The 21,702-nt window shown below is 38.4% G+C and overlaps 1 protein-coding gene across 1 annotated transcript; it reads left to right on the forward strand.

The window, feature by feature from the left end:
- The first annotated feature begins 705 nt into the window (after positions 1 to 705).
- Positions 706 to 1,320, forward strand: LOC142424402 (translationally-controlled tumor protein). Its single transcript, XM_075529559.1, has one exon. The coding sequence runs from the start codon at positions 748 to 750 to the stop codon at positions 1,264 to 1,266; it is 519 nt and encodes a 172-aa protein (XP_075385674.1). The 5' UTR covers positions 706 to 747; the 3' UTR covers positions 1,267 to 1,320.
- The last annotated feature ends 20,382 nt before the right edge of the window (positions 1,321 to 21,702 follow it).

Here is a 21,702-nt window from a genome sequence, read left to right on the forward strand (position 1 = left end):
TAGCCTGTGGACTGTGTCACTGTAAGTTGAGGTCCCTTTAAGACCACATGATTGAAATTTACATTGCTTGAGCTGGGGACTGACAGTTGGTGACCTGGCTGACAGTTGGTGACCTGCCTTGTTGTTTTACTGCCTGTGCTGGGATAGCTTAGCTCTCTCTACAGAAGACTACCTGGAGGCCCTTAAGACTTGAAGGCCTGCTAGTGTCTCACAACTCTCTCGGGAGTGAGTTGCACCGAGCCATTGGCACTGCTTTATAATTTAACTGTTCATTACTTGTATTATATATCTATCTAACTGTTTATAATTTAACAGTTCAAGTCTTGTGTTATATATATCTATCTTTAAATATATATGTAAAATTATCAGCAATCTGGTTTTATCTCTCTAGAGAACTCTAACACAGTTATAATTATTTAAATACATTTCAATATTTGTGATAAGTTATTAGTAATGTACTTAAAATTTTGAAAATGTTTTAATTTTATTGTTGATAACAACAGATGATGTTCAATTCCCACTTATAATAATTAACATAGGCTTATTTTATTTTTACAAACATTGGATTTTGTTCTGAGATATAAGCTGAACAAATTAAGAATAATGTTATTTTCAAAAGAAATATACTTGAGCCCTTTCTGCCCGCTCCCCCCTCCCAACGAGCGCCGCTCCGGCCGCACCGCGCTCGCTCAGAGCTCCAGGCTCCTGCTAAGCTAGCGCCACCGCTGTCTCCCTTCAGCCGCCATCATGATCATCTACCGGGACCTCATCAGCCATGATGAGATGTTCTCCGACATCTACAAGATCCGGGAGATCGCAGACGGGCTGTGTCTGGAAGTGGAGGGGAAGATGGTCAGTAGGACCGAAGGTGCCATCGATGACTCCCTCATTGGGGGTAACGCCTCAGCAGAAGGCCCCGATGGTGATGCAGCAGAAAGCACCGTGGTCACTGGTGTTGATATTGTCATGAACCATCACTTGCAGGAAACCAGCTTCACAAAAGAAGCCTACAAGAAGTACATCAAAGACTACATGAAATCAATCAAAGGCAAACTTGAAGAACAGAAACCAGAAAGAGTAAAGCCTTTTATGACAGGTGCTGCAGAACAAATCAAGAACATCCTTGCAAATTTCAAAAACTACCAGTTCTTTATTGGTGAGAACATGAATCCAGATGGCATGGTTGCTCTGCTGGACTACCGTGAAGATGGTGTCACCCCATATATGATCTTCTTTAAGGATGGCTTAGAGATGGAGAAATGTTAACACAGTGGGCAACTCACGACCGATGCCTCATCCAGACTGGCTGCTGTTCATCCACACTTGACACCAGGACTTAGACAAATGGAACTGATACCATCGTGAGCTCTTCATTTACTTTTGACCCTGATTTATTTGGAGTGGAGGCTTTTTTTTTTTTAAAGGAAAAAAAATATCGTGTAGGTTGTCTAAAAAAAAAAGAAATATATTTGATAGTATAATAAAGAAAGAAATTAACTTCAGAAAACAACATTTTTACATGGTGTTATATGAAATAGATAGAAAAATATGATTTGTATATTTCAAGTTTAAATATTAATGGTTAGAACATTGATTTTATTTATGAATATGTGAATGTTATAGAACTTATAATTATATGGGAATCCTTGTGGCACAAGGCTATGTGCTAGGCTGCTAACCTCAAAGTCATCAGTTCAAAACCACCAGTCACTCCATGGGAGAAAGATAAGGCTTTCAACTCCTGTAAAGAAACCCACATGGGCAGATCTAAGCTCTTCTATGGGGTCGCTGTGAATCAAAATTGACTCCATAACATGAGTTTGGAATTTGGGGTAAATTGTATAGCCACAACTCTTCTACGTTTTTATTACACTGGTGACTTTAATGTTGCTGAAAGTTATACCAGCAGATTTTCAAATGCATTTTTCATTATATAAACGTGATGAACAAGCGTCAGCTGGGCTTCCAAACTAAGAACAGAGTAAAAAGAAGAGACTTTATATAGGATGATGGGGAAATAGATCTACGTGCATATAGTTATAGGTTTAGTATTAAGGGAGCAGATGGACATTAGGCCTCCATTCAAGTGCTTACTCAATGCACAAACAAGTTCTATTAAATTGCCATTCCATGATGCACACCTTCCTGACACGATTGCTGAAGACAAATGTGTGCATAAGCAAATATGAGGAAGAAAGCTGATGGTGCCCGGCTATCAAAAGATATAGTGCTTGGGATCTTAAAGGCTTGTAGATAAACAAGCGGCCTTCTAGCTCAGAAGCACCAAAGCCCAAACGGAAGAAGCACACCAGCCTTTGTGTCCACGAGGTGTCGAAGGAATCAGGCATCAAAGAACAAAAAATTATATCATTGTAAATGAGGGTGAGTGCAGAATGGAGACTCAACCCAATAGTAGGCAATTGGACACCGCTTACTAAAGGGTTGTGGGGAGGAGATGAGCCAGTCAGGGTTCAGGGTAACAACAATGAAACATATACTTTCCTCTACTTCTTAAGTGCTTCCTCCCCCCACTATCATGATCCAAATTCTACCTTAAAAATCTGGCTAGACCAGAGGATGTACATTGATACAGATAGCAACTGGAAACACAGGGAATCCAGGACAGATGACCCCTTTAAGACCAGTGGGGAGAGTGGCAACGCCTGGAGGATGGAGGGAATGTGGGATGGAAAGAAGGAACTGATTACAAGAATCTACGTATAACCTCCTCCCTGGGAATGGACAACAGAGAAGGTGGTGAGGGGAGACATCAGACAGTGTAAGATATGAAAAAATAATAATTTATGAATTATAGAGGGTTCATGAGGGAAGGGGGAGGAAGGAAGGAGGGGGAAAATGGGGAGCTGATGTTAAGGGCTCAGGTAGAGGGCAGATGTTTTGAGAATGATAGTGGCAGCAAATGTACGAAATGTGCTTGACACAATGGCTGGATGTATGGATTGTGATAAGAATTGTACGAGCCCCCAATAAAATGATTTTTTTAAAGAAAGAGGAGGATTGTCACTCCTGAGGGACGAACCACTTATAGTAACAGAACATAAGTAGTTAAGACCCACGTTTGGAGGGAAGTCACATGAGACCGAGGAAGAACAGCCTCCTCAAATAGAATTGATGCTGAAGTTACGTGGATGGAATAGAAACCATCGTTTTCTGAAGGGACACCAACCATTTTGCGGGGATGGAAATGCAAACATCCATTAATAATCAGAAGTGCCATGTGCAAAATATCAATCTCGTAAAACAATAAATTATTTTAAAAAATGAAACCCCTAAAGACTAAAAGTAGGCATCAGTGAAGTAAAATGGACTGGTAATAGTAATTTTGAGTTGGACAATTATCTAAGGTTTAGTGTGCTGGGAATATCAAATTCAAGAGAAATGTCATTGCTTCATCATCAAAAGGAACATTTCAGAATGCATCATGAAGTACTATGCTATCTCTGATAGGATATTATCTATATCCTACAAGGAAGCCCAGATAATACAGGTGTTAATAAAATTTATGAGCCAACTGTTCAAGTTAATAGTAAAATCTGAAAATGTCTACCAACTTCTTCTGTCTGAAATTGTTCAAATACACACTAAAAATGCATTTGTAATCACTGGAGATTCGAACACAAAAGTTAGAAACAAAAATATCATGTTAGTAGGTGAAAAATATGACCTTGGTGATAAAAACAGACCATATGAGATCATACGAGTGGATTTTCAAGACCAACAATTTTTTCATTACAAATAAACTTTCATCCAAATAGACACCAACGCAGAAGGAATATGCAGGAATTAATTGGACTATATCTGTAGGAAGAGACTTGGAGAAGCTCAGAATCATCAACCAAATCAAGTCTATGGGAAGACATTGGAAAAGATAATCAATCACTCCTATGCATGGTTGGGTTGAAGATGGAGAAAATTAAAATAAGTCCATGCGATCCAGGTATCACCTTAAGTAAACCCAGGTTGAATTTAGTGAAAACTTAAAGAACAGATGTGATAAAGAGAACATTAGTGACAAAGACACAGATGAGCTATGGATGCCATCAAGACCATCCTAGCTGAAGAAAACAAGCGTCACCTACACAACTGGAAAGAAAGAAAAGACCAAAGTGAATGTCAGACGATTCTTTGAAACTTGCTCTTAAAAGTAGAGGAGCTAAATGAGGCAAGTGGAAGAAATGATTAAGGAAAACAACTCCTGTGTGAAGACAAAGGAGAGTTGTATTATAGAATTTGCAGAGAACTAAAGTTAGAAAGCTAAGCTAGAAGAACATGCTTAAGGCATCTCAAGATGAAGGAACTGAAGAAAGAATCAAGCCCTGTGTTGCAGTGATGAAGGATATTATGGGAAAAATATTTTGAACAATGCTGGAAACAAAAGAAGGTAAAAGAAATACAAGAGTCATTGTACCCAGGGAAATTGGTCAATATTCAACCATGCAAATTGGTATCACCCAAGCTCAAGAACTGATGGTAGTGACAGAAGAAGTCTAAACTGCACTGAGGCAGGAGCCAAAAGCAAGACTCCAAGAATTTAAGAAATAGCTACTGAAATGTGTCAACAAATTAATGTAGGTTACAAGTACTCATTAATCTCTGCCAAGGAATTTGGAAGACAACTATTAATTATACTTGATTATATGGCTCACCCACCCATCATCCCATATGTGACGTATTCTAATCCTGAATTTCATGTGCCTCTGGCTGTGGCCCCTTTTGGAGCACATTAGCTGCTAGCATACAGGAATAGGATGAGATTAAGTTATGGCCTTAGTAGATAGTTGGAATTGGAGCAAGCTCTTTGTTTAAGGGTTATTTTACTATTTTAAATGGCTATTTACTATTAAAGTGGATGTAAGAACTTATGTATTATATTTAGAGTGCCCTGGCGAGAGGGAGGTAGGAAGGCGGGAAATTAGCTGATTGTTATTAGTAGGAAGCCAATGCCTACTGGAGACATCTTGCCAGAGGTCCCAGGTCAAATATGCACAAATAAGATCCAGTTCGGGGGTGGATAATAGATTATTACATTGGAGTAAAATTTCATTGTACCATATAACTCCCACCAAATGACCAACCCCTGCCTGGGTCTGGTAGAAGCTACAGCAAGATACTGATAGCATCTGCCTCTGAGTGATTGTGAAAGGGATCCTCCGTCATGCCGTCTTACTGTGCATATAATGTGTCCACTGAGAAGCAAGGGTTGTGAGCTTACCACCGGCAAGAGCCAGGAGTGGCGTGCATGCTCTGAGCACTCTGGCTTACCCCTCCCTGATGAAGAGACTTTGCATTTAACTGCTCTCGCCACCACATGAAACACTTCCTGGAACTTCAGTGAGTTGTGCGCATGGCTCATAGAACCCAGAGATGGTAAGGAATATACTCAAGGGGGAAGTGGGGAGCAAAGAGAAAATGATTGTCTCGCAAGATTTGGACTTTTGCAATATCCAAATTCTTTGGAAATTATTTGGTACTAATTTTCATTTTTATAAGTTTTTACCACAACTACCTGGCCAATAAACTGGAAGTGATCCACATTTGCACCCATTCCAAAGAAAGGTGGTCCAACAAAAGAAGTAATTATCCAAAATATCATTACTATCACATGTGCAGTGCTAGCAAAGATAAGTGTAAAAATGGTTGCAGTAACACATCAAGTTAGCTACCGGAAATTTAATCCAGAAACAGAAAGGGGCATGTAACAAGAGATATCATTGTTGATTTCAGAATGCTCTTGAATAAAAGCAGAGAGTACCAGAAATATGTCTACTTTGGTTGTCTTGCTATGTAAAGGTAGTCAACTGTGTAGATCATAACAAATTATGGATAGCGTTGCAAAAATGGAAATTCCAGAACACTTCGGTGTGCTCACGTGGAATGTGTACATAAACCATAGAATGGAACATTGCATTATTGAAAATCAGGAAAGTTATGCATCAGGTTTTTATCTTCTCACTTTTATTATCAAACCTATATACTGAGAAACTAATCTAAGAAGTTGGACTAAATGAAGAAGAAGGTGGCATCAGAATTGTAAAAGAGCTCACTAGCTCCCAGAGATGTTCAGGTGATGCAACCTTGCTTGCTGAAAGCCAGGTGAACATTACACACTTGCTTTAAAATACAATGAAGACTTGAGAATACAAAAACTGTAGCATAAAAATAAAAATAACCCTCACAAATACATCAATAGATCACATTATGCTGGAGAAAAGATAGATGTTGTAGAGGATAATTTATTTGAGTCCACAGTCAACTCTGATAAGAGTAGCAGCCAATAATCATGTTGCAATGGCCAATTTATTGCACCAGAGCTCTTGCAAAGAGCCAAGATGTCACTTGGAAGACTCAGGTGCACTTGACCCAAACTATAGCATGTTAAGTTGTCCAACATGCATGTGAAATCTTGATACTGAATAAGGAAGACCACAGATGAATCAATGTACTTGAATTATAGTGTTGGTCAGAAATATCATAAGCACCATGGGCTGCCAGAACAAATAAATCTCTCTTGGACTAAGTGTAGTCAGTATACTCCCTAGAAATCATGACAGTGAAATTTGGCCTCACTGAATTGTGCTCAGGACACTTTGTTTCTTAAAGTACAAGGTAGCAACAAAGGCAAAGACCTTCAATGAGATAGGTTGAGACAGTGGGTGTCACTGTGGGCTCAAACCTAACACTTAGGAGGATCGCCCAAGATGATACGCATAGGATTCCTATGGGTTGGAACTGATTCAAAAGTACCTAACAACAACAACAACAACAACAACAACAAGGAACCAAGTTTTATTTACATGTATGATACTATGAAGACACAGTATTTTTTTCCTGCTTGGAATGATGTAATTACATTTATAATTCAATGCCTACATTTAAAAATTATATATATATTATAAATTGGAAAGAAAACCCTTGCTCAAAATCACAGGAAAAGAAGAAAAAGAAACTCAGCAAAACCAACTCTTTATGGGAGTCAAAGCCCCACCTTTCTCCTTCATCTACCCAATTTCATGCTGAAAAATTTCTTAAAAGCCTGATGAAACTGATGACTATTTCATGATAACATGATTATACAATTCCTATATTTAAACTTTTTGCCTTAGGTTGATAAGTCATAGAGAAAACAGCAACTGTTTGTGATAGGCATTTCCATGGATTTTTAATCTGCTACATATCTTGGGAAGTAGGAATCTTGAGAATATCAAGAACCATTCAGTTATATTTAGAAGGGAGAAAAAGAATCTTAAAGAATTAAGGAATCAATAAAAAATAAGAAAAATGCAAGTATAAAGCACTTCAATATCTGGAAAGTTCAACCATTAAAATATCTAGTATTAAGTAAAAGATTAAAATATAGAGATGAAAAATTAATTAAATTATTGGACACAACTGAAGAAACATCTTTCTATACTTTATATTCAATATTATGTTTCATTCGATTTAATGTATAAGATTAACAGTTCAGGACAATAGAAACAAAAATTTACCAGGTTGTGATCAAGTAAAAATAATAGCCTATGTGAACAGTGGAAAGACAAAAAAAATAAATGAAGACAAAATTATTTGGTAAATGAAGACATATTTTAAATTTAGGGATTAAATGAGAGCTAATGGGTATAAAGAGAGACCACATACAATGAAATAACAAGACAAATGAGCTCAGAAAATTTAAAAGAAAGAGACCATGTTACAAAAGAAAACAGTTTACATTCATTTTACAAAAGAAACCTGATATGGAAAAAAAATTTACAGGCAGATTTACAAAATTGCCCTTAAGAATATTATATGTCCGTAAAATTAGGCAATCATTCACTCACTGTCAATAATATTAAAATTCTTAAATGTCAATGTAAGAAACGAGTTCTCAAGTTTGCCCATTCTTGGCTAATGAGGTAATTTCATAAAGCTCGTGTTTGGAATGAATTGAATATAAAAAAATGCATTTCAATGAGAATCTACTTCACCGTGAACTGATGCTAGTGAATTTTAAAAGCAATCTCCGCGCATCTATTTGTCACTCTTCTCCCCATTCATTTAAAAGATGGTTGACTTGACAGATTTATTCAGACTATATTTTCTGATTAGCAATAAAGCTTTTAAACTAAACAATCAAGGAAGTTCTGTTAATGTTTTGAGCGCTCAGAAAACATATGGAATATGTAATTAGGATTTCCAATAAAAAAAGTACAAAATCTAGAACAACTGTTTTTTATGGCTAGATGACTTCTGCTAATTTTCCTTCTAAAATCCGTACTGAAAATCTTATGTTCAAGATCAGAAGCAGGTAGAAAGCAAATTTACAATGACCTCTGAGGACACGCATTCAAAATATAAATATTGCAATAAAATTATTTTGAGTCTCTTGGCCTTAGGAAGAATGGCTCTTGAAATACTTATGGTAACAATAGTTCTTGATTGAAGTCAATAAAGAAAACTCCACATTTGTTCATACTTAAACTAAAAATAAGGACTGCCTCATTGTTTAGTCATAGGACCTCTCGAAGATATCCCTATAATTTGTTTTTTCTTTTAAACAAAATTTATATATTGCCTTAGATACAAAGTTAGGTGCGTTTAAATTAATAATTCCTTTGGAGGTAGAATTTGTGTGGTAAAAATACGTTTAATCCTCGTGTTTTAAAATGTTTCCAACTGGATAATCCTGAAAGATTTGATAAAAAGTGAATTGTAAAAAAATACGAATGCACATCTTCACTATTAACTATAAATAATAAAATATAGGATAAACCCACAAAAGGGCTATAATATTGAAACAATGATTACAATATACCAATGAGTTATTAGCAATATAATTCTGTTCAATTCCTTTTTTGTTTTGAATAAGAATATAATGTTATGCAAGACGTCAAGTTTCTAATTCAACCATTCCAAAGAAAGAAGACGCAATGTGTAAATTGTATGACGCTATCATTGATATCAAATGCAAGTAAAATTGAGCTGAAGATCATCCAACTTTTGCAGCAGTACATTAACAGGGAGCTGCCAGAGTTCCACGCTGGATTCAGAAGAGAATGGGGAACAAGTGATATCATAGCTGACTTCAGATGGACAGTGGCAAAAAGCAGAGACCACCAGAAAGATCATTACTTGTGTTTTATTGACTATATTAACTGCATGGATCATCAACTATGGATAGCCATGAGAAAATTTCTGAAACACTTGATTGTCTTCATGTGGAACCTGCCCATGAAGCAAGATATTGTTGTATGAACAAATCCAGGGAATACTGCATGGTTTAAAATCTGGAAAGGTGTGTGTCAGGATTGTATCCTCTCTCCATTCTTGTTCAATTTCTATGCTGAGCAAATCATCAGGGAAGCTGGGTTATATGAAGAAGAATGCTAGATCAGGATTGGAGGAAGGTTTCTTAGCAACTTGTGATGTACAGATGACATCTTTGCTTGCTGAAAACGAGGAGGACATGAGGCAGTTGCTGATGCCAATAACGGAATGCAGCCCTCAATATAAATTACAATTCGATGTACAGAAAACCAGCATTCTCACAACTGGACCAACAGAAAGCATCATGATAAACAGATAAAAGGCCGCAGCTGTCAAGGATTTTATCTTACTTGGATCTGTAGACCATTGTCATGGGAGCAGCTGTCGAGAGATCAAAGGATTCATTGCATTAGGAAAATCGAGATCGCTTTAAAGTACTGCAGATCAAGACGTCACTTTGAGGACTAACTTGCTCCTAACCAAATCCATAGTATTCTCAGTAGCCTTCTATGCATTTGAAAGTTGGACATAAAGTAAGAAAGACCGAAGAAGAATCAATACATCTGTATGATGGTATTGGTGAAGAATATTCAAAGTGCCACGGACTGCCAAAAGAACAGACACATCTGTCTTCTAAGAAGTAAAACCAGAATATTCCTTAGAAGCAAGGATGGTGAGACCTGGTCTCAAGTACTTGGCACTTATCAAGAGAGACGTTATCAAGAGATACTCGCCCCTGGGGAAGAACATCCTGCTTGGAAAAGTGGAGGGTCGGTGAAAGAGAGCAAGGACTTCAATGAGATGGTGTGACACAGAGGCAGAAACAAGGGCTCACGCGTAAGAAGAGTTGTGAACACGGCACGGGATCGGGCAGGATTTCGTTCTTTATGTGAGGCCACCTCACAATATTTAATTATATATATATCCTATATTATATGTCCTATATTTATTATATATATTCTATATTTATTATATATTTGATATATTTAGTTATATTTATTTAATACAGCAGTTCTCACCTGTGGGTAGAGACCCCTTTGGGGGTTGAATGACCCTTTCACGGGGGTCACCTGTTTCATAACAGTTGCAAAATGACAGTGATGAAGTAGCAATGAAAATCATGTTATGGTTGGGGGGTCACTACAGCATGAGGAGCTGTGTGAAAGGGTCGCGGCATTAGGAAGGTGGAGAACCGCTGAGTTAACATACATATACTCGTGTGTGTATATATATATGAAATTTATATATTTAGTAATTGGTATGTGTATGTGTGTATATATCCTGATTTTGCTTCTGTAAAAAACTCAGTGTGAGACATAAATATACATAGAGAGAGGGTTTGTTTGCTTTTTTTTAAAAAAAGAGATGGCTCATGCCATATTGGAAACAGTAGTGTTAGTTCCACAAGGGAGACTACAGTATTCTCCTGACTAATGTGCCTGGCAGGATATATGAGCTCCACAATCAGGCTGCTGACTCACAGGGCTGTGGTCTCTGCGGGTAAAACAGCAGGCTGCTTGCTCACAGTCCAGGAACCAGTGGTCAGAGGAGATAAGTGGATGCAAGATCTGGAGATTGCATGCTTTGATAGAACTTCCTTCTATATTGGATGCAGGTCAAGCTTCCAGAATAAAAATTCTCCTTTTAGCGTATTGACATCAGATGACATGATGAAAAATGATGGGTTGCCTGTTATCCTCTGAGCCGCATGGCCTACTGATGTTAACATAGAATTTTAGCTGTCAAAACCCACCCTTTGTTTTCTTGGCACCTGCACATATATATTTAAATAACCTCCAAATAAAGAAAATTATCAAGTCTCACATGAATCTAACAGGACAAAATCAGCATTTGTTCCACTGAATGTACGTTAGCCCTGATTATGACTGATATTTTCTAATTAATGGAACTAGGAGGGAAGTAAGCAAAGACATGCATGCACACATTTATAACAAAACAATGAAGAGATTAATAGAATGACTGTTCTTTTTCCTGCAACTGCTCGTATGGTCATAACTGGTATTTTGAACTATTTCTTCTACCATTCATTTTTCATTCCTTCTGTTATCAGCAAGCACCTTAGCTGATGTGGGGTTTTAACTGGTGGGTGACTTAAATCTTCATTTCTGAATGGTCTTATCCATTACTAGTCATGTTGAGATTGGCTTGTTCACTCCACTGACTTTAATCACAGGGCATGGTAGTACAAAGAGACACCCCACAGAATCTCCTATTTACTAGACATATGCTCTTTACCTCCATTGTAAAATATCAACCCTTTTCCCCCTGGGTAATCAGTATCAATCACATTACTCGATAAGGTGACTGTTTTCTCTGCCTGTTGACCCCAGCCCCGAGGAGCACGAAGTGCCTTCTTAACGTTCAATTCAGTGAAATCACTGTGTGGCTCCTGGGTGCCTCCTGTTGGAACTAGGACCCATTTCCTGACAGAGCATAGAATTGCATGAATAGGAAGAACCATTTTACACGTGGGTGACTGGGAGTAATAGTAAGCGGATTTATATCACACAGAAACATCTGCAAACAAGCCACGGGGGGTTCCGTTTCCTCGTCAGATAGTCCGAAGTAACTCCCCATGGAGTCGTAGGTGCAGAATGGGGGAAAGAAAGTAATGGGACAGGAGTAGGGACCACGGAAATCTGGGTCACTTTCTCCTCCAACTTAGTGATTGTTCGCCTTCCGAGCCTGTTCAAGCCTCCGTGGAGTGCTGCTATGCAGTCTGATTGTGTACTTCCGAGGATCAGCTAACTCCTAGCTCATGGTAAGCATCTCAGGGGCATAATGATTTGTGGTCCATTCGCTCTCTACTAAGATCCAAGAGCTGTTTCTCAAAAAGGGAGTAGTTATTTTTAAAGGATGATGGAGCGTTGCTCCCGAATCCTAAGGACCTGCACTGGTATTCCCCAACAGGGAGCTCAAAGACAGCAAACACATCTCCATCTGCCACTGCCGCTTCTAGAACCATTGGATCAAGAGATCATATTGCTGAAATGGCAGGTCTCTGGCTCTAGGACCCACTCCAAACTATCAGCGTTTCGAGTCCGTTGATAAACTGACTGAAGCAGCGCACCAGGTTAAGGAAGCGGTCTCCTACCAGGTGAGAAGACATCCAACAGTCATTGCGCCCCTTTTTAGTTTGAGGAGGGGCTAAGTGTAAGCAACTTATCCTTGACTTTATAAAGTGATTTCTTGATATGTCCCACACCAACCAAACCAAAATCAAACTCACTGCCGTCAAGTTCTTTGTCAACTCATAGCTGCCCTATAGGACGGTTCGGAACTGCCCCGGTGGGTCTCGGAGACGGTAACTCTTCCCAGGAGGAGAAAGCCCCGCCTTTCTCCCAAGGAGCTGCTTTCCTTGCAGTGAGCAGCCCAAAGCATAACCCCCATGGCACCAGGACGCCCACACCTACAGACCCCTAGAAAGTTCCTGAATTTGTGTCAGATTCGTTTCCCATCGTTTAGTCTGTTCCGTCTCGTACAGAGCCTGGGTGCAACGGGATGAACCACAGTTTGGCCCATTCCAACGTCATAGCTCTTGCTGTATTTGAGCCCATGCTATGCTTGCTGTCAGATGGCATCAAGTCAGTTCCAACTCACAGGACAGAAGGAAACACCGCTGCGCACTGTCCTGTGTCGTCCGCACAACTGTGCTTATGTTGCAGGCACTGGCTCAACCCATCTTGTCTAGGACCTTCCTCTTTCTCACTGTCCCCGTGTGTACCAAGTACGACGTGCTTCCCCAGGGACGACTCTCCCAATGTGCCCAGAATACATAATAAGTCTCTCCAGCTTTGTCTCCAAGAAGCATTCTGATCGTATTTTTCTGTAACAGATTTGTTTTTCTTAATCCATGGTGCTTCCAGGAATTCTTTCCCAGCACCATAATGTGAATATATCAATTCTTTTTAGTATTCCTTGTTCAAGTCCAAATTTCACATATTTGTAAATGTGAAATTTATAAACTCACAAGCGATTGAACACATTATGGCTTGGGTCAGACACTTTATTCTTTAAAGTCACATTCTTACTTTATAACACTTTAAAAAGGTCTGGTGCAGCCGACTTACCCAATGCAAAGAAGCCCACTGCAGGACCTCCACCACTCCTCTGTCAGTGTGTGCACTGTAGTGGCTTGTGTGTTGCTGTGGTGCTGGAAGCTGTATCACTGATAATTCAAATATCAGTTTGTCACCTGAGTGAACTGGTTTCAGAAGAGCTTCCAGACTAAGAACAGACTAAGAAGAAGGAATGGGCTGTCCACTTCTGAAGAATCGGCCAATGAAAATCTTAGGGACTGAATCAAAACATTGTCAGATACTGAAAACCTAACAAATAGAAGCAGATGCAGTTAGAGATTTGGAATTATATTGATCATTGTAATTCAAGCCATCTTATATTAAGACTCTGAGTTTGGTTGCCAGCAATACCACCTCTGTCTTCAGGACACAAAGAGAAATGTTCAAGTCTCATATGTTGTACTTGATCTATGACTCAAGGTTCAGTCTTATCTCTATCTCCCACCATTTTTTCAAGCAAAAGTTGGGCTAATCAGCTAGCTTCCTTCTACTTCTCATTGTAGACAAATTGTAGAAAAATGGCATTCAAGCCTTGCAATTCACACGTTTAATCCATTGATGTTGATGTTTGTATATTTCTTTTTAAAAATCATTGTTATTAGGGGCTCATAAACTCTTATCACAATCCATTCATCCATCCATTGTGGCAAGCACATTTGTATATTTGTTACTATCATCATTCTCAAAACATTTGCTTTCTACTTGAGCCCTTGGTATCAGCTCCTCATTTTCCCCCTCCCTCCCCGCCTCTCTCTCCCCCATGAACCCTTGATATTATATAAATTATTATTATTTTGTCATATTATTATTTTGCTACCTCATAACAGTGCCCTCTTTACTAGACACGGAAACCTCAGCAACTTTAAGACTCCCCAGACTTAAAGTTAATTCAGAAAACTGGTTTTTATGACTTGGTTCTCAAAAATCACTCTTGGTACACAATGCCATAGACTGTCTTCTCTAGCAAAAGTAAACCAGTGAAGGAAGCATCTATGAGAGTAAATTTTAAAGTATTACTGTAAAGAATAAAAACTTGACTTTTTAAATATTAAATTTTAAATTATTTGTCTCACAACATATCCTCCATCTAGATCTGTGCATTTCTGCAAGCAGTGTTTTCACCTCTCAACAACACATGTCCTAAGAAATCTGCAGTCTTTGATTCACACCTTGCCAAAAGAGTGGCTGGTCATATAGTTATTGAGTGACAAAACTGATCCCCCTGTTACCACACAAGTTAGATGAGATATTATGGGTTTAATAAATACATAATACAGTAAAAAGTTTCTATTTTTGCTCTAGTATTTTTTATAAATTGCCTCAGATTTCTTTATAGACAATATCAACTATGCAACATCAAAGTAGCCCCTCGCCACTTTCAGAAATACAAAAGTGCCTCTTTTTCTAAGAATCGATTTTAGTGTCTGATTGAATAATTTATTTAGTCCAATAGAAAAGCTAAAAGTAGAATATTTGTTTGTCCTTCATGTAAAATATAATCCGTGAAGTAGGTTGCCGTATAAGTTGCTATTCAGAGTAATCTGCTCTGTGCTGTTCATGAGCTCTGTTGCAGGGGAGAAGGAGAGTCGGTGGTGCTGTAGAATCAGCATTGGCTCTAACCATAGTGGGGCACTGCAACCCCACCAGCTGGTCCACGGGGGCAGGAAGAAGCTGTCTGCTAAGCTGCTCTTGGGATGCACAGTCTTAGACACGCTATCGAGGGTCACTAAGCTCATGAAGCAACTCGTTGGCAATGGGCATTACAGAAAGGAGTAATTGTTGGCAAGTACACTAAAAGAAATCAACATATTTAGCCTTTTCAGTATTTTATCATTAAGCACTCTGTGTCAGAAGAAAGCTTGGGGATCTCGGGTTTTCTATGGCAGTTCAAATTTCTCTTGGGAAAACAATGATGACATTCTCAAAAAAAGTTAAAACTTTGTTTCATCAGAGATCGTATTGATTCTCAGAACACTAGACGCCTAAATTTTATATTGAATATAATGGATTTCATAACAACTTATTATATATAAAACAATAGTAATATAGCAGGTGAAAATTATCAGCATTCCAGAACTTGAAGTGAAAATTACATGAGAAATTGGAAAATTAAAATATCTTGAACTGTCACTGTAGAAGACATGCCTTGACAACAGAAATATATTGCATAGATCAACCATTTTTTAACCAATATTCTTCAGAGTGAACTGCTGGTGAATCGTGAATTACCAAATAGATCACAATTAAAGTTCTTATTTTACAAATATAAGAAAAAAAACCCAGACATATTCCACAGAGAAATACAAGTTAAAGAAGAGTACATAATCATCACATCATATTCGTATTACATGAATAAAAGTAACTTTAGGGAACGTACCTTGTACAGCATCTTTACTGTGTCTGTGCTCTATTCTCAAAACCCCTTAATCTATCCTAAAACCAACATCCACGTCATTGCCAAGTAATTGATCCCACCGCCAGGTGGTCCTGCGTGTTTCATAATACAACTGCCAGCACCCGGGTTGCCAGTCGTTGTGAGGACCCTATAACTCTGAGGAGCAGCTTCTTCTGGGCACCACAGGATGGTTTAGGTGCCTCCAGGGGAGTTTGAAGTTTACTTGGATGCATTTGAATCACCAGTCTTTTGATAAGTAGTCATTTAGGTCACCTAGCACCTGCCCAGAGGTGTTGTTTGTTTGTTTTTTCTCCTGTCCTTGGACTCTCTGTGGGTTCTTTTGCACCCCCCATAAAGACTCAAATTGGATTAAGTTTACTTTTCCTCCTCTGTAGATCTGAGAAGTACGGAATCTAGAAAGTTTGTTGAGATGGTAAGTCTTCACTCAGGTTTTTGTTGCATTGGTGGTGGTTGGTTTTAAAGAAGCATATTCTACGTACTGGCACAGCCAGCTCTGCAAATGAAACCAGTAATAGTATTGCACCTCTGTAACTGTGGTCCTCTTCCCCCTCCACCCTCTCATCCTCCCTGCCTCCCTCCATCATGGCCTGCCCTCCCCTCTACCAGCCTCTGCTCACAATCTTCAGTCTTGTCCTTTGATGTGACCACCACTATTCTTATTCTTTGTTTCTCGTTATAATAATCGTGTTACAAATATTGGTCTTTATAAGATTGACTAACTTTGCTAAGCATGATGTTCTCTAGCTTGTCCATGTCTGGTGATGTTTAAGAGAACCGTCATGGCTTTTTGTTGATGCATCTATTCCATTGTGTGAATGGGCCAGAATTTGTTTATCTATTCCTTTATAATAAGTGTTTTAGTTGTTTCCATGTTGCTTTTTCTATTACAGAAATTGTTTCAATTAGCATAAAAGTGCATGTGTCTATTCATGTTGTATTCTTTATTTCTTAAAGTATATAGATACACAGTAAAGGAATTTTGGGATCATAAGGAAATTATATTTCCGTTTGTTTAAGGAAAGCTCCACACTGATTTCCATAATGGTTGTACAATTTTACAGTCCCACCAACATTGTAGGAGCATCCCAGTCTCTCCCCATCCTCATCAAGCATGTATTATTTTCTGCTTTGTTTTTAACTAGATTTTGTTATAAGTGTCAGTGTGAGGTAATATCTCATTTTAATTTTGATTTCTTCTATTTCTAAGGAACATGAGTGTTTCTTCATATGGTTGTTGGCCTCCTCATGTCCTAGTTGATAGATTGTCTATGCATGTCGTGTGCTCATTCCCTTTGCCTTGTACTTATTCTGGACTGTGTTATTTGTATTCTTTTTGAGATGTTGTAGTTTTCTATAGCTTTTGGAAATTAGCCCTTCAGCTGTTGTATCATTATTTAATATTTTCCCCAACATGTAGAGTCTACTTTAACTCTTTTGATGCATTCTTTCAATGTGCATAAATGTTATACATTTAGAAGACTCCAGTCCTTTGTTCTGTGTTCTATAGCATACAAATTTCCCATTATGTCATGTACTGTGCCTCTGCCTGGTATTAAAGCTCTTATGTTTACCTATATATTTTGTTGCTCATCTTCGTGGTTGTAGGGTTTATATTTTAGGTCTTTTATCCATCTTAATTTCATTACTGTACATGTGTGAGGTATGGGTTCAATTTCACTCTTTTCCAGGTGAAAGTTCAGTTTCTCCAGCACCATTTATTGAAAAGACCTTAACCACTTAATGGATGTCACCACTTAATATCTTTACCACTTAATGTATTTAGTCCTTTACCAAATATTAGATATCCAAACATATTTGGTTATATTTCTGTTTTATCATTCTAATACATTTGTCTATATATCTATAATACCAGTACCATGCTGTTTTGTTGACCATAATTATATCTTAGATTGTAAGCTCTGGAAGTGAAAGTTCTCCAACTTTATTTTTAATAGTTTTTTATATATCTTGGGTTTATATCCTTTGTAAAAGTTCTCCAACTTTATTTTTAATAGTTTTTTATATATCTTGGGTTTATATCCTTTCCATATAAAGTTGGTGATTAGTTATTCCATTTCACTGAAGATGTGTGGTGGGATTTGGATAGAAATTGTGGTGAATTTATAAAAAGCCTATTGTAATATTAACTTTTCACAATGGTTAGTCTACCTATTCAGGAGCATTGTAATTTGTACCATTTGTGACAGAGTACTTTCCATAGGAGTGGCTCCATACTTTTCCTTGTATGAGGCTTTTTGTCTCTGGTAATATTTATTCCTAATATATATACTCTATGGGTATTAAAAGAATGTAATGACAACAAAGGGGGATCTATAATCTTTCCTGGCCACCAAACAGTACTTGAATTTAGTTCATGTCCATTCAATATTTAATAGGCTCAGATACAGGGTGTGGCAGCACATCCGACTGGACTGGAAAACACTCCTAAAGGTCAAATATCAGATCTGGAACTATTTATGGATTTTTCTTATTTTTTGTAGTTGGTTTTTTTGTTGTTGTTATTTTGAGTTTTTTTGTTTTTGTTGTTGTTTTCTTTTGCTGCTTTGCTTTGCTCTGTCTTGTTTTTGTGATTATTATTGTCTCTGCATGTCTATCTAGACAAGATAGGTGGGATAAACAACCCGGAGGAGAAAACAGTGGGACTGACGGTTCCAGAGGGACATAGAGATGGGGAGGATGGGGAAAGGAAGTGGGTGTTAACAAACCTAGAAACAAAGGAACAACAAGTGTTCTAAAATTGATGGCAAGGAGGGGGTAGGATACTCGGTAGGGTTTGATCAAGGGCAATGTAAGTGAGAGGAATTACTGAAACCTGAATGAAGGCCGAAACTGATAGTAGGACAAGAGGAAAGTAAAAGGAAATAGAGGAAAGAACTAGGAGACAAATGGTCATTTACAGAGATCTAAATATAGGCATGTATACATGTAAATATATTTATGTATAATGATAGGGAAATAGATCTATGTACATATATTTATATTTTAAGTATTAAGGTAGCAGACAGACATTGGGCCTCTACTCAAGTACTCCATCACTGCAAGAACACTGTGTTCTAATAACTTGGCATTCCACGATGCTCACTTCCCTGACAAGATCGCTGAAGACAAAATAAGTGCATAAGCAAATGTGGTGAAGGAAGCTGATGGTGCTCAGGTATCAAAAGAGATAACATCTGGGATCTTAAAGGTTTGAAGATAAGCAACCAGCCATCTATCTGAGAAGCAAAAAGTCCACATGGAAGTAGCACACCAGTGTGTGATCATGAGTTTTTGATGGGATCAGGTATCAGACATCAAAGATCCAAAACAAAAAATATCATATCATTGTGAATGACAGGGAGTATGGAGTGGAGACCCAAACCCATCTGTATACAATTGGACATCCCCTTACAGAAGGGTCACAAGGAAGTGACAAGCCAGTCAGGGTGCAGTATCACATGGATGAAACACACAACTTTCCACTAGTTCTTTAATGCTTCCTTCTCTCCACTATCATGACCCCAATTCTACCTTGCAAATCTGACTAGACCAGAGCATGTACAGAGGTACAGATGAGAGCAACATAGGGAATCCAGGACCGATAAACCCCTCAGGACCGATAATGAGAGTAACAATACCAGGAGGGTAAGGAGAAAGTGGGAGGAGGTAAGAGGAACTGTTCACAATGATCTACATATAGCACCCTCCCACTGGGACAGATAGCAGGAAAGTGGGTGAAGGGAGACATTGGTCAGTGTAATACATGAAAAAAAATAATAACTTATAAATTATCAAGGGTTCATGAGGGAGGGAGGGACGGAGGGAAGGGAAAAAATGAAAATCCAATACTAAGGGCTCAAGTAGAAAGAAAATGTTTTGAAAATGACTATGGCAACAAATGTGCTTGACACAGTGGATGCATGTATGGATTACGATAAGAGCTGTACAAACCCCCAATAAAACGATTTTGTTAAATAGGCTCTAAGTATTAATGATTTATTTTCGTTTAATAAACCATAAGAAACAGAAGATATTTGCTGGTGAAGCAGTAGGGAACTAATATAATAAATGATGAAATAATAACTGGAAGTAGGTACATTAGCTGTAAAAGTGGTTCTTGGTTTTATTATAAGGTTCCACTGAGCTGTTTCTGACCCATAGTCATTCCATGCATGAATGACAAAATATTACCAAGTTCCATGCCATACTCACAATTCTTCCAATAACTGAGTCCATTGTGGAAGCCCCTGTCAGTCCATCTTGTTGAGGGCCTTCCTCTCCGTTACTGCCCCTCCACTTTCCCAAGTATGATGTCCTTCTTCAGGGACTGGTGTCTCTTAACATGTCCAAAGTATGTGAGATGAAGTGGTGCCATCCTTGCCAATAAAGAGCACTCCAAACAGATTTGCTTTGTTTAAGCAGTTAATGGTACTTTCAATAATCATATCCAGCACCATGATTCAAATCAATTTTTTTTCGGTGTTACTTATTCAATGTTCATCTGTCACATGCATATGAGGCAATTGAAAGTATCACTGTTCCGGTCAGAAGCACCTTCATGCTCCAAGTAAGCTCATTTCTTTTTAATACCATATATACTTGAATATAAGCTGGCCCGAGTATAAGCCAAGGTACCTAATTATTACCTGGGAAACCAGAAAAACTGATGAACTCGAGTAGAAGCCTAGTAGAAGCTATTGGTGAGTTTCAATAATCAATACAAATGAAATAATCAAGACAAATGAAAATAAAATTACTAAAAATTGAGACCAGTGGGGTAATGTATTTAAATATTTATTTTAAATAAAAAACATAAATAAAAGGACAACAAGTCATTTAACATTAGTAAACCAGCACAGTAAGTGGAAAATAGGTTCAACAAAAACAATTAGGTATCAACAATGATACCTTAAGAGTACTATTCCCTGAGCTCAATCAGAAACCAAGCTAAAATGTACAGAGTTAAAATCCTTGAAATCCAGATTCATCATCACTATTCGTGTCCCAATGCAGAGCTTCAGCTGGTGTAAGGTCATCATAGACTCTGTCCTCATTGAGATCGCCGTCATCACCATCACTGCTGTCATTTTCATACAAAGCGCAGTCTTCACTGCCATCCATAGCATTACTAATACTACATTTCTGGAAGGCACTTCGCACCATGTCTTCTGGAATGTCTTCCCATGCATCTCAAACCCACTTTGCTAGTAAATCTATGTCAGGCTTCATGAGATTTCCTCCTTTTGTTAGTCAGGCTTGACCAGATGACATCCATTCATGCCACATCCTTCACACACAGTCTTTAAAAGGCTTATTCAAAGATACACGTCATAGGACATCTCTGATTGGTTAGATGTGAGTAAACAAACATTCAAAGCCCTGCAGTGTTAGCATGGCTTTGAATGAACAGTGGAGGAATGGCAATCACCCGGGAGAGGACGGGCACTCGTCCTGTTACCTTGGGTGGGGGGTGGAGGTGTGGCCCAGCAAGATGTTACGCATTGCTGGGGTACCACTGACCTGTGTATAAACTGAACCCCAGATTTTCAGCACATTTTTGTGCTGAAAAACTCGGTTTATACACGAGTATATATGGTATTTCTCTTCAACACTCTAAAGAGGTCTTGTACAACATATTTGTCCAATGCATGGTGTGCCTATATGGAGTCTAGGCCGACTGCCCCTTTCTCTTTTTCCTTCTTGGTTTGCTTCTGTCTGGGTATGTTAAGTCAGTTCCCTTCCCCCACCAGAAGGTCTAGTGTCCTTCTCTGGGGCAGACATTTCCAGGGTGAGGGTCAGGCTGGTTCTGGTTGGGGCGGGCCCTGTAGTCCAGGCTTTTCAGTGATTCCTTCATGTGTTACATTGCCCTCCTGTTTTGGTGTGCAATGATGGGGTCTGTATGCACATTCCAATTCTGTGGAA

This window comes from Tenrec ecaudatus, chromosome 13 (assembly GCF_050624435.1).
Source record: "Tenrec ecaudatus isolate mTenEca1 chromosome 13, mTenEca1.hap1, whole genome shotgun sequence".
Classification (NCBI taxonomy): Eukaryota; Metazoa; Chordata; class Mammalia; order Afrosoricida; family Tenrecidae; genus Tenrec; species Tenrec ecaudatus.

What these genes read in the sequence shown, in the direction of transcription:
- LOC142424402 (XM_075529559.1), top strand. Translation starts at nt 748, where the DNA reads ATGATCATCTACCGGGACCTCATCAGCCATGATGAGATGTTCTCCGAC.